The sequence below is a fragment of the Trichechus manatus genome, unplaced genomic scaffold (assembly GCF_000243295.1).
Source record: "Trichechus manatus latirostris isolate Lorelei unplaced genomic scaffold, TriManLat1.0 scaffold00026, whole genome shotgun sequence".
Classification (NCBI taxonomy): Eukaryota; Metazoa; Chordata; class Mammalia; order Sirenia; family Trichechidae; genus Trichechus; species Trichechus manatus.
Window position 1 is genome coordinate 6,386,321 of NW_004443962.1, and position 14,407 is coordinate 6,400,727.

The 14,407-nt window shown below is 38.0% G+C and overlaps 1 protein-coding gene across 1 annotated transcript in view; it reads left to right on the top strand.

The window, feature by feature from the left end:
- FYTTD1 (forty-two-three domain containing 1) overlaps nucleotides 1-14,407 on the top strand; it is a 35,197-nt gene that overhangs the window by 2,531 nt on the left and 18,259 nt on the right. Inside the window, exon 2 of the mRNA XM_004373601.2 lies at nucleotides 3,651-3,779. Within this exon, the coding sequence (XP_004373658.1) occupies nucleotides 3,651-3,779 (129 nt within the window). The remainder of the gene's footprint in view (nucleotides 1-3,650; nucleotides 3,780-14,407) is intronic.

Here is a 14,407-nt window from a genome sequence, read left to right on the forward strand (position 1 = left end):
GCCCATCAAGTCAGTTCCTACTCATAGTGACCCCATAGGACAGAGCAGAACTGCCCCATAGGGTTTCCAAGGCTGTAAATCTTTAGGGAAGTCAACTGCAACATCTTTCTCCTGAGGAGCAACTGGTAGGTTCGAACCGCTAACCTTTTGATTAGCAGCAAATGCTTAACCACTGAGCCACCAAGGCTCCTTCGGTGAAGAGTACTGAGTGCTTATTACTGCCAGGCACTGAACTAAGTATTTCATATGTGTTTAACCTCATAATAACCCTATGAGGTATGTACTCCCAGTGATAAACCACAGCCAAACCTGTTGCCATCAAGTGGATTCTGACTCATGGCAACCCCATGTGTGTTAGAATAGAACTGTGCTCCATAGGGTTTTTTTGGCTGTAATCTTTATGGAAGTAGATTGCCAGACCTTTGTTCCCCAGTGCTGCTGGGTGGGTTCAAACTGCCAACCTTTCAGTTGGTAGTGTTATTAGTTGCCAGTGAGTCTATTCCAACTGCAAACCATTTGTGCCACCCAGGGACCTCTCTAGTGATAAAGAGCATGGAATCTGGAGCCACACTAAACCCGTTGCTGTTGAGTCGATTCCAACTCAAAGTGACCCTATAGGATAGAGTAGTACTGCCCCGTAGGGTTTCCAAGGAGGGCAGGTAGATTGGAACTGCTGACCTTTTGGTTAGTAGCCGAGCTCTTAACCACTGGCCACCAGGGAGCCACACTACTTCAGTCAAATCCTGCCTCTGTTACTTACTAGCCATGTGATCATGGGCAAATTAACTTCTGTGTGCCTCGTCTTAAAACCTGATGGTAATAGTGCTTATGTACTTCACGGAATTGCTGTTACGTATTAAATGAGTTAATAGGCATATGTAAACTGCTTAGAATGGTACCTGGTACACAATAAGCACTAAATAATATGTATGTATGTTGTATAAGCCATTGTTGTTATTCCGATTTTACAGAAACCTGAGGCATAGAGAAATTAAGTAACTTGCCCAAAGTCACACAAGGAGTAAGTGGTGGAGGCAAGATTTTTATCTGGCTCTAGAGCCCTAAACTATAGAGGTTTCATAACCAATACATTTTTTTGTTTGTTTGTTTTTGTGTTTTGTTTGGTGGTTAGGGTGTTCAAGTGAAGAAAACTAAGGGGACAGTTCTCTTTGAAGGCAGATAAGGTAGAAATGAAGTGCTGTGAAGAGCTAAAATAGAGCTTAGTCTCTTTCTCTCCCACAAGAACATACAGCATTCTGTCAGGTGCTTTCCTTTTAATGAAAATTTTACAGAGATGAGATAACGAGATGGTGTCGCTTTTGACAGTTATTATACTTTGTGAATATTTCATTTATCACATCTGCAGAGATTTTAGAACATGGTTTTCTGGTTTTGTTTTAATCCTGGCTCTACTAGGATTATGTAAATATTCATATGGAATACCTACAGAGGTTACCAATAGCTGGTCTCCTTGTGGATCAGTTTCTTAATTTGTAAAATGAGTATTACGATAACAATTTATGTCATAGGATTGTTGTGAGGATTAAATTAATACATGCTAAAGTATTATGTATGTTAGTACTCAGTTACTATTACTACTATTATTTTTACCATGTTTACCCCTAGTGCTATGGAAGAAAGTTTTTTATAAAGTAGCTTATTGTGATGGATTTTTTTTTTCCTTCTCATACCATTTTTTTGTCTGATATTTGCCCTGTCCACTGTTTGGGAGGAGAAAGCCATTTTCTCCATTTAGATTGGACAAATACTCTCTGTTATAATAGCTCATGTAACTTGGTTGAGGATTTAAGTAATAAAATGTTTAAATGTAAAACAATTTTATATTTGATATGCTTTACTATTTTTAATTATGTTTAGATATATGCTCTATTTTAAAATTTATCTGGTTAGTCTAAATTGTACACTGCTTCGTGTGTGTGTGCGCGCGCATGTGTGTGCGTGCACATTTGTGTGTCTGTACGTACTCTATCATGGCTCTGAGATTTCAGACTTCTGGTGACGAGTAAGTAGTACCTTGTTAAAGAAAAGTAGTTTTTCATAAGCATTGTCTTTCTTACTATTCCCTTTCTGCTTGTTGAGAAATTAACATGTCCTTATATCTGATAAAAGAGCCCCAGTGTCACAGTGGTTAAGTGCTCAGCTGTTAACCAAAAGATTGGTGGTTTGAACCCACCAGTCACTCTGCGGGAAAAAGGTGTGGCAATCTGCTTCTGTAAAGAATACAGCCTTGGAAACCCTGTGGGGCAGTTCTGCTCTGTCCTATAGGGTCGCTGAGTTGAAATCAACTCTATGGCAATGGTTTGGTTTTTGCTTATATCTGCTATTCGTGAATCCTTTTTATTTAAAAAAAAAAAAAAAAAAACTGTTTTGGAGTGTCTAACTTTGATGAATTCTTCATTGTTGGAGCATTAATCTCAAGAAGATAACAAAGTACTTTGAGTATATTTGAAATATTCTATACGAATATTTGAACGTGATTAATAGTCTTCAAGAGTACAGATGGGAAAGGTACAGTAGTAATGTATCAGAAAGATTCTTTGTTTGAAATCTTTATTTTCTTCTCTGATCAGAAAAGACTGATTATATTGACCTAGGTGCTTGTTAGATTATTTGTTCTTAGAACAGTTTAGAAAAATACTGAGGTTAATTAGTTTTGTGAAGTTTTATTAAGTTGTTGACCATATGTGACTTCTTTGGTTTGTTTGCATTATCAATCATCAAAATTAATGTTGGAGTTGGAGACTCTGCAGGAAGTGTTTGAGTGTTTCTTAAATGAGTATTTTTGGCTTCTAGTAACCTCCTTTGACAGAAAAAAACAGGAATCTGGAGCACGTTTAGTTTCCTCATTTTCACATTGGTCTCTGTTATTAGAGCAGTGTGATGTTTGTGAATTACCTTGGCAGCAGTTTGAAAGTGCTTTTGGAAATGATGAGACTTAAAAAGAGTTCAGTGTAGAAAGAAAAATAAAGTAACCTTGAATTATTTTGCTAGAGGAGCGGAAACCCAGTAGTATTTTTTTGTATGGTACCTTTATTATGGCGCTCATACGGTTTTGTTTTGTTTTTGCTATTTACATGTCTATTTCCATCAATAATCTTAAACTTATTGAGAATGGAGACCATATTTTTTTGTTTCTTCCAGTTACAGCACAGCCTGGCACATAGATTCATTGTATATAGTGTGTGGTCAATAAATATTTGTTGAATTAAATTAAGACATTTAGTCTTTTAACTGAAGGATTTATTTATTATTTGACTGCCTATGGTTTTTTTGAAAGGTAATCATCTTTAAAAAAAAAGATCTGTGATTATTGAAAGTATGAATAATTTTATAAACAGGTTTTTGCTTATTTACACTAATGAGGGAAAGAAATACTATGGATAATAGAACTCTTGATTAATCGGTAGATTTGCTTTGGGCTATTGATTTGAACTTTTCCTATAAAACCTTCCTCCAGAGCTTCAGTGGCTGATCTGACCTTTTCTTCTTATCATTATTAGCTTCTGGAAGTGGTTCCAAAGTCGGAAGGAAGTTAGGGACATAGGAAATCATATCAGTTAGAAAATGAGACTGAATAATTGAGTCGTTAAGCTAAAATGAAAATAATTGTGGCATCTTCTATCACATAGATGATATCATCAAATTGAATCGAAAAGAAGGAAAGAAGCAGAATTTTCCAAGACTAAACAGAAGGCTCCAGCAAAGTGGTGCCCGGCAATTCAGGATGAGAGTGCGGTGGGGAATCCAACAGAATTCTGGTAAGTTTTAAAAGTAAACTTTAATAAAAAGCTGTTATTTATGGGTTTATTGTATGCTGTCTTTAACACATACTTAAAGCATGGAAGAAGTATATTTTTTGTGATTTATGATTTCTTCTTTTTTGCTTAGATCTTAAAACCTGGTAAAAATTTATTACCTTAAGTAGGTGATAGCACTGTTTCTTGTAAACATTATTTCAAAGTAGCTTCAGTTTATAAATAGTCTAAATTATACTGAGGGTATGGAATTGCAAACAATCTTACGTATCTTGAGGGTCCTATCCCCTTCCCAGTGAGATATCCCTTTAACAGTGTGTCTGATAGATGACTACCTAACTCCAGCTTAAATACATTCAGTCAAAGAGCATACCACTTCACAAGACAACATATTCTGTTGTTGGAGGTAGCTGTATTACTAGAAAATTCTCTTTATTTGAATTAAAGCATGCTTACCTGTTACTTCTTAAAGATTTACAGCCTTGGAAACCCTATGGGGCAGTTCTGCTCTGTCCTGTAGGGTTGCTATGAGTCAGAATTGACTCGATGGCAGTGAATTTTTGGACCTATTCTACAAAGTTATAGGAAGCAACTCCCTTTTCTATGTGAAAATTTTTTAAATTTTATTATTACATTCCACATAGAAAATGACTTCCAGACTCTTATTATCCAGATTTATTGGATCCTCCAAAGATGACACTCAGAATTGATTGCTTTAGATGTGATCTGACTATCTTCAACTCTACATATACAGTTAGGCTATTATTTTTGGTACTGTGAAAGCTTATTTATTTATACTCACCTTGTTCCAAAATGGACTTAAGATAGTAACTGAATACTATTATATATGACTCATTAACATTTTTAGCAGTTATATCAGTATCCTGGAATAAACCTTGGCTTATTTAGATCCTTTTCACATGTATGAAAAGATGTTTGACAAACTAGCTCCTAAGTTGATCTTATATGTTGAAAAACATAAAAAATAATTTCCAGTGGGTTGAACATTATCAATTCTATGCTTAACAATTAACATGCCAACGTATCTTCACAGTATGTCTATAACTAAGATTAAACCCTACAAAAAAAATTTATTCTTCCCTAATTTCTTGAACACTTAAATCTAAGTAAGCAAATTTTGTGCCAGATATTTAGCTGTAACAAATGAATGTTTAATTCTAGTGATGTAAATTTCAAGATTTCTTGTTAGTGTCACTCAGCATACCATATTTTATCTGATTTGTTTTAAAATAACTCTTCAGTTCATATAAACCAGAAATATATTCATTTATGCTAACCTTATGTTAAATACCTGATAAACGCTCTGAACTGACCAAGTTCTGGGGTTATGGAAAAATGAGGTCTTTTACTTCAAGGAATTAACTTCTAGTAGCAGAGATAATAGACATGCAAATAACTACAAGAAAAACAAGATGTGAGAAATGTCATAAGGGAAATTCAGATAGTACTATAGGACTTTAAATAAGAATTTTGTGCTAAGATGATCAGAGGTGATTTAATGGATATGGTGAAATATGATCTGGGCCATGAAGGATCAGAAAGCCTTTCCTTTTATAGGGGTTATGATCTAAGCCTTGAGATAAATGATATCTAGGGATAGCTTAGGATCTCGTAAGATTGAGCTTGCACTTGTACTCCACTTACATATGATGGGCTAAAATAGAACAGCTGCTGCTATTGAATGTACAGAGAGATAGGGGATTGTTTTAAACTCTGATTGGCTAGGAAAAGTACAGATTTCCACACTGTAATGTCAATAAGGATGTTAATTTAAGTTAAAAGAACAAGTAGGACAGAGCCATTGGCATATACCTCAGATTTTTTTGATGGCTGAACAAATAAGTTGATGAAGTCTTCCTCACTGTGTGCCCACAATATAATTTAGGCACTCAGTAAATACTTGTAGAAACAACCTAAATGTCCTTCAGTGGTGGAATACTATATAGCAACAGTTCCCAAAATATTATCTGGGAACCCCTAGGAATCCCTAAGACTTAAGTTAAACTATTTCATAATAATAATAAGACATTGTGTTTTCAGTCTAATTCTTTTATGAGTGTACAGTGGACTTTTCCAGATGCTACATTACGTGCAATAATTACAACAGATTGAATGCAAAAGCAGATATGAGAATCTAGCTGTCTTTTATTAAGCCAGACATTAAAGAGATTTGGAAAAAAATGTAGAACAGTGCCATTCTTCCTATTACATTTTTTGTTTGTTTTGGGAAATAATTTTTCTTTCATTAAAAATATGTTGTTTACATTACATGTGATGGGTTTATTGTTGTTTTTAAATGGGTTTATTATTGTTTTAAAATGAATTGTTTTCAGATTTCTTAGTTTTCAATTCTAGTATGGTAAGTATCAATAAACATAACTCACAGAAACAAAACCTCTGGGGTCCTCAATAATTTTTGAGAGTATAAAAAGATCCTGAAACCAAAGTTTCAGAATGTTGTTCCTTTTATAGGTGGAAGAGACGGGAAGATTGGTATGTTGTTTTGACCTTTTCAAATGATCGCATACTCTCTCTCTATGATGTGACCTTTCCCTGAAAATCTCTTAATTCTTTAAGTGATCAGACTCCTAAAATTATTAAGGCAAGTGGATGTGTGTGAGAGGGAGAGAGAGAGAAAGAAACTCATGAGGGTGTTAGCAGAGGATTCAAAGATAAGATGAAAATTCCTGCCTAAAGTTTTAGTTGTTCTCAACTTTTGTTGTACCCGTGGAACTTTATAAGACAGACGCTCTGGTTGCGTTCCATTTCTGCTGCACCAGAATCTGCAGAGGCAGGACCTGGGTTTTTGTTTTTAAGCCCTGATTCATGGCTAGTGTTAAACTGGTGCTCTGATTCAGCTGAAAATGTGGAAGAATCTTTATAGAAGCAGTGATATTTGAAGTAATGAGAATGAAGGGACTTTGGTTGGAAAAAGAGAAGAGAATGCTCTAGAGAGACTAAATGGAATGAAAACTGAGAAAAGACTAATATATTGGATGATGTTTTAGTTCTTCTTCATAGTGCTTATTCGAATGTAAGGCAGTTACAGAAGGTAAGAGGGAAGAGAATTGGGGCAGTATGTGTAAATCATTCTTACTTTATGAAACATGACAATGAAAAGGTGAAAAATAGAATTATTGCTAAAACTGAGATTACAGGTAGTAAACGTTTGTTCAAAGGTAGAAGGAATGATCTAAGTCTTCTAGAAGGTACAGGGGAAGAAGCCACCAAGGAGAGAAACTAAAGATAATGGAAAGGGTGATGAGTATGGGAACATTGTACGATAACAGTCAGAAATAGAGGGTACCCAGGGATAGAATTCTATCGCATAAACTTTCTCTTTTTCATCAATTTTATTTCTCTTAATGAGATAATTGTCTTTCTCATGTAAGCTTGAAGCTTTGGTATAATAATAACAAATTCCTCCTCTTTAATCTTTTCCTTTGCCCTAATAATTCATTCATTTTTTGAAATATTTCAGGTTTATTTATTCCTGTTCCAGTCCTTCATCATGTCATGTTTGAGTGTTGCAGTAGCATCCGAAATGGTTTTACAGCCTTCTCTCTCCCTCTTCTATTCAGCCTAAAATACATCGACGTATGCAGTCTGATCGTGAATTCCCTGATTTCTCATTTCTTGTCAGATGTAGTCTTTATCCCCATTTAAAGTCCTCCACCACATCCATTCACTTCTTATCCTTTTCCCTAGATATCTTCAATATACTGTGGTTACCTATGTCTTTGTACTTGTCACTCCAACCTGGAATCCTTTGTGTCTCATTGTCTTAGTTATCTAGTGCTGCTATAACAGGAGTACCTCAAGTGGATGGCTTTAACAAAGAGAAGTTTTATTTTCTCACAGTCAAGTTGGCTAGAAGTCCAAATTCAGGGCATTAGCTCCAGAGGAATGCTATCTTTCTCTGTTGGCTCTGGAGGAAGGTCCTTCTCATCAATCTTCCCCTGGAGTAGGAGCTTCTCTGCACAGGAACCCCAGGTCCAAAGGACGCACTGTGCTCCTGGTGTTTGCTTTCTTGGTGATACTGAGGCCCTCTTGTCTCTCTGCTTACTTCTCTCTCTTCTGTCTCAAAAGAGATAGGCTTAAAACAGAATCCAATCTTGTAGATTAAGCCCTGCCTCATTAACATAACTGCCTCTAATCCCGCCTCATTAACATGACAGAGGTAGGATTTACAACACATAGGAAAATCACATCAGATTACAAAATGGTGCACAGTCACACAATACAGAGAATTACAGCCTGGCCAGATTGAAACACATATTTTGGGGGGACAAAATTCAATCCATGACATTCCATCCTTTGGCCCCCCAAAATTCATGTCCTTGCTTCATGTAAAACATATTCACCCCATCATATCATAGAAAAAGTCTTAAATCAACTCCAAGTCCAAAATCCAAAAATTCGTCTTCATCTGTGAAATCTAGAATACAAGTTATCTGCTTCCAAAGGTACAATGGCAGAACAGGCACAAGCTAGACATTTCCATTACAAATGGGAGAAACTGGAGGGAAAAGAAGGGATAACAGGCACCAAGCAAGTCAGCAGAACACGTTACATTAGGCCTCAAGGCTTTGAAAATAATCCTCTGTTCTCTGAGACAATTTACACAATGGCCAGGGCCTCCAGGCTCTAGGGATTGGCCACACTCTCCAGATTCTGAGTGGAGACCCCTTGGCCCTGAGCTTCAGCTCTGCCTTCCAGGTCTACTGGGACAGCAACTCTGCTCCCTCGGTTTTTGGGCACCATTCTCCTAGTCCATCTGAGTGTCAGCTCCACCCTTAGAAACACCGGAGGCCATGGCTCCACCCTTTGAAACCCCAGAGGTCGTAGCCATACCCTTTTTGAGACTGAGGCAGCTCGGCTTCCTGTGTTCCTTGTCTCTTCATCTTCTGCTTCCTGGTTCCTTGTCTCTTGGCCCCTCGGGCCTCTCCGCCAGCATCTATCCTACTGGGGCAAGTGGTCCAAAGCTCTGTAGCACTACCAATAAGTTCCTGGGGGCACCCTACTCTGCCAGTAAACTTTGGCCAAAAGGCACTCGGCTCTCTTGCTCTGTGGCGCTGGTCTCTTGGGGGACACAATTCAATCCATGACACTCATTATTTAAATCTTACCCATTTTGTAATACCCCGTACCCACCCAGTTACCGTCAAGTCAGTTTTGACTTATGGCAACCCATATGTGTCAGAATAGAACTGTACTTCATAGGATTTTCTTTCTTCCTTACTTTTTTTTTTTGATTAATAATACATTGTGTTTTTGGTGAAGGTGTATACAGCAGGTTAGGTTCCCATTCAGCAATTCCTGTACAAATTGTTCAGTGACATTGGTTACATTCTTCACAGTGAGTGAATATTCTCTATTTCTTTTCTGGTTGTTTTCATTAATCTAGTTCTCTGCCCCCTTAAAATCTCATCTTTGTGTTAAAGCAATTGTTGACTGTTTGGTCTCATGTAGGTGATTTTTTTAAAGGAGTACAGTACATACAGATGATATTCTTTATTTTATGAACCAATCTGTTACGTAGTTACAAGGTGACCTCAGGTTAGTTTCGGTTGGAGGTTTGAAGAGTATCTCAGGGTAATAGTCTCGAGGAAACCTCCAGTCTCAACCAGTCCAGTAAATCTGATTTTTTTGTTTTAGGAACATGAAGTTCTGTTCCACATTTTTCTCCCATTCTATCAGGGTCCATCTATTGTGACCCTGATTAGAATGGTTGGTAGTGGTAGCTGAGCACCATCTTAATTCTTCTGGTCTCTGGGTAGATGAGGCCATGATTCATATAGTCCATAGGGTTTTCAATGGCTGATTTTTTTGAAAGTAGATCACTGTGCCTTTCTTCCGAGGTACCTCTGTGTGGACTTAAACCTCCAGCCTTTATGTTAGCAGTCAGGTGTGTTAACTGTACCAACAGGAGCCTCCCGATACCCAACACAGAGCCTACTTTTTCTGTAATAGTTATTGTTTTCCCCTAGGAAATGTAACATAGATTATATTCTGCCTTTTATTATTCTCTAATTTTTATATAACAGTCTAAGAAAAATACTCAGATTTTGAATCTACCCACACCTGCACTTAGATCATGGCTCTGCCCCGTTCTGTGACCTCTGCATAGTCATATTGCCTTACTTTGCTCACCAGCAAAATTGAGGTGCAGGTTTGAGAACCTCATCAGGTTCTCGTGCAGACTAAAGTGCTCGGTACAGTGCCTAGCACAGCAAATGGTAGCTGTTATTTAATACAAATAAAATAGCAAGTGGTTTTAGATTTGAGTTAATTTGAATATACGTGTTCCCTCAGCATGGTGACTCTTCATTTTGGCTGCCATTCTAGAAGGAAATCACACATAGGGCAACAATAAATTTGATGTAAAAAATTTTAAAATTTTTATCTATTTGTATCATCATAGGTGAAAAGAAGGATAATACACACTACAGGGAAAGTCAGTACAACTGGACCAGAGCAAAAGCTAAGAAGTTTCCTGAACACAACCAAACACTTTGAGGGACAGAGTAGCTGGGGTTGGGGGCTGGGGACCATGGTTTCAGGGGACATTGAGGTCAATTGGCATAACAAGAAAACATAAGAAAATGTTCTGCATCCCACTTTGGTGAGTGGTGTCTGGGGTCTTAAAAGCTTGCGAGCAGCCATCTAAGATGCATCAATTGGTTCCAACCCACCTGGAGCAAAGGAGAATGAAGAACACCAAAGACACAAGGAAAATATTAGTCCGGACGACAAAAGGGCCACATCAGCCAACTCCCATCAGCCTGAAACCAGAAGAACTAGATGGTGCCCGGCTACCAACAGTGACTGCCCTGACAGGAAACACAATAGAGAGTCCCTGGTGGAGCAGGAGAAAAGTGGGATGCAGAACTCAAATTCACATAAAAAGACCATACTTAATGGTCTGACTGAGACTGGAGGAACCCCTGAAGCCATGGCCCCTGGAGGCTCTGTTAACCCAGAACTAAAACTGTTCCCAAAGCCCACTGTTCAGACAAAGATTAGACTGGACTATAAAACATAATACTTGTGAAGAGCGTTCTTCTTAGTTCAAGCAGATACACGAGACCAAATGGACGTCTCCTGTTCGGAGGCAGGATGAGAAGGCAGGAAGGGACAGAAACTGGTTGAATGGACACGGAAAACCCAGGGTGGAAAGAGGGAGTGTGCTGTCACATTACAGGGATTGCATCTCATCTCACATAACAATATGTGTATAAACTTTTGTATGAGAAATTAATTTAGTGGTAAACTTTTACCTGAAGCACAATAAAAAAAAAATTTATATATATTTCTTTTTTTCTGATTATAAAAGTAATACATATTATTGTAAGACAATTAAAAATTATATAGAAAATGCAACATAGCAGGTGAAACATTCCCTTGTAACCCTACCCCATACATGTACATGGAATAAACATTCTACACTTCCACAAAAAGGGATCACATTATCAAACCTTCCTGTCTCTTTTTTTTTTTTACTTTGCATATTTTTTTTTCTGCTAAATCTTAATTTTTCTTTGTTTTATTGTTGTGCTTTAAGTGGAAGTTTACAATTCAAGTTAATCTTTCATATAAAACTTTATGTATATATTGTTATGTGACCCTAGTTGTTCTCCCTATACTCTGACAGCACACTCTCCTTTCCACCCCGGGGTTCCCATGTACATTCAACCAGCTCCTGACCCTCTCCACCTTCTCATCTCACCTCTGGACAGGAGCTGCACATTAGTCTCATGTATCTACTTCAGCTAAGAAGCACACTCTTCACAAGTATCATGTTATGTCCCATAGTCTAATCTTTGTCTAAAGAGTTGGCCTCGGGAATGGTTTTATTAACTTTGTATATATTTTAGTTCTGTTTTTTTTAACATTTTAATTCTTAATGATACATCAGTAAAATTAATAGGAAACTCATATAAATATAGGAAAAATGTAATTGAAGATGTGTGAAACATAATACATTTTTCCAAATAAATAGAGATTATGTGGAAGAAAACTCCAGTTATATGATGTCTATAGGACAGTGCATTAGTCAGAGTCCATTCAGGAGACAAACCGCACTGTAATTTAAACAGGAAATTTAACAAAGAATTATTAACTCAGGTGATCACCTGTTAAGGGATAAAACCCAAATAAACATATTGCCAGTGAGTCGATTCTCACTCATAGCGACCCTATAGGACAGAGTAGAACTGCCCTGTAGGATTTTTAAGGTTTGCAAGACTTCGTCTCACTTTGGACATATTATCAGGAAGAACCAGTCCCTGGAGAAGGACATCATGCTTGGTAAAGTAGAGGGTCAGTGAGAAGGAGAAAGATCCTCAACGAGTTGGATTGACACACTAGCTGCAACATTGGGCTCAAACATAGCAGCGATTGTGAGGATGGAGCAGGACTGGGTCGCTGTGAGTTAGAACCAACCTGACAGCACCTAACAGTACCAACACAGTCTTTATGGAAGCAGACTGCCACATGTTTCTCCTGCAGAGCAGCTGGTGGATTCGAACAAATGACTTTTTGGTTAGCAGCCAAACACTTAACCAGTGTGGCATCAGGGCTCCAGTAAGAGATGAAGAGAGCTCTAAAGAATACAGGAATAGTTGACATAGGGAACAATCAGTACCTTTTGGACTGAGGCAGAGCACACCAAAGCAGAAACACATCGGGAAGAATTCCCCACCCCACTGAGTTTCAGACCTTTTTGGAGAGAACAAGTCCATGACCTGTTGAATGGTGGAGAAGTTCACTTAAGTGCCTTGCTGGGGGAGCTTGTTGGGAAAGTGTCTATGTGGTGGTACAGCTGATACTCACTGGAGGATGAACAAGGCCAGGATTATAGTGGACTAAACCAAAGCTAAAAAGGTTTCCTTAATACAACCAAATACTTTGAGGGACGGAGTAGCAGGGGCAAGAGTCTGGGGACCATGGTTTCAGGGGACATGTAGGTCAACTGGCATAACAATGTTTATTAAAATGTTCTGCGTCCCACTTTGGTGAGTGGCGTCTAGGGTCTTAAAAGGTAGTGAGCGGCCATCTAATACGCATCAATTGGTCCCAGCTCACCTGGAGCAAAGGAAAATGACAAACACCAAAGACACAAGGAAAATATTAGCCCAAGAGACAGAAAGGGTCACCTAAGCCAGAGACTTCATCAGCCTGAGACTGGAAGAAGTGGATGGTGCCTGGCTACCACCAGTGACTACCCTGACAGGGTACACAACAGAGTCCCTGATGGAGCAGGAGAAAAGTGGGGTGCAGAACTCAAATTCTGGTAAAAAGACCAGACTTCATGGTTTGACTGAGACTGGAGGGACCCTGGAAGATATGGCCCCTGGACTCTCTGTTAGCCAAAAACTAAAACCATTCCTGAGGCCAACTTTTCAAAGATTAGACTGGATTATGGGACATAAAATGATACTCGTGGAGAGTGTGCTTCTTAGCCAAAGTAGATACATGAGACTAAATGGGCAGCTCCTGTCCGGAGGTGAGATGAGAAGGCAGAGAGGGTCAGGAGTTGGTTGAATGGACATGGAAATCTGAGGTGGAAGGGAGAAGTATGCTGTCACAGTATGGGGCGAGCCACTAGGATTATATAACCACGTGTATGTAAATGTTTGTATGAGAAACTAAGTTGAATTGTAAACTTTCACTTAAAGCACAATTAAAAAAAAGTTTGCTTTACTCTGACCTAATATTTCAACTTCTAGGAATTGATACCTAGAGAACATACTCATGATGTTTTCAGTTACTCATAATATAGTGTTATTGCTGTGTTATTTATAACAGTGTAATGTTAAAAATAAATGATTAATAGGAATTTGGTATCAAGTATGGTACATTGTAGAATAATATGATGGAAGAATACTAAAGGCATAAGATGATGTTCACAATATAGTGTTAATGTAGGCTAGAAAATAGTATATATGGAGAGTATGAAATGTACTTGTTGCTAAAAAATTGTATATCCATTAATAGATCTTTTGGGTTGCTTAAGAATAGTTGAAACTAATATGTTAAGCTTTTAAATGTGTATATACAAGTAAAAGGAAAAGACTAGAAAGACAGTTAGTAGTGCTTATCACTAAGTGGTGGGATGATGGATGATTTTTATTTTCTCATTTCTACTTTCAGGAGCCCTGGTGGTGCACTGGTTAAAGCGCTCGGCTGCTAACTGAAAGGTTGGCAGTTTGAACCCACCAGCTGCTCCGCGGGAGAAAGACATGGTAGTCTGCTTCCGTAAAGATTCACAGCCTTGGAAACCCTATGGGGCAGTTCTGTCCTGTCCTGTAGGGTCGCTTATAAGTTGGAATTGACTCAACAGCAGTGGTTTTTGGGTATTTGTACTTTATATGTTTCTATGTCATGAGTATGTTTACTAATAAGTCAGTAATGTCACATGCCATAGAGATTAAAATGTGTCCCTTGGAGCTTTTTGGGGACTTCAGCAAAAGCAGTTTGGTTGAGAGTAAAAAAGCCAGATGGTAGGGTAATAAGTAAATGGGAGGTAAGATAGTGATTCCACTCTAGATCAGTGCTATCCGATGGAAATAAAATGAAAATCACATATTAATTTTAAATTTTCTAGG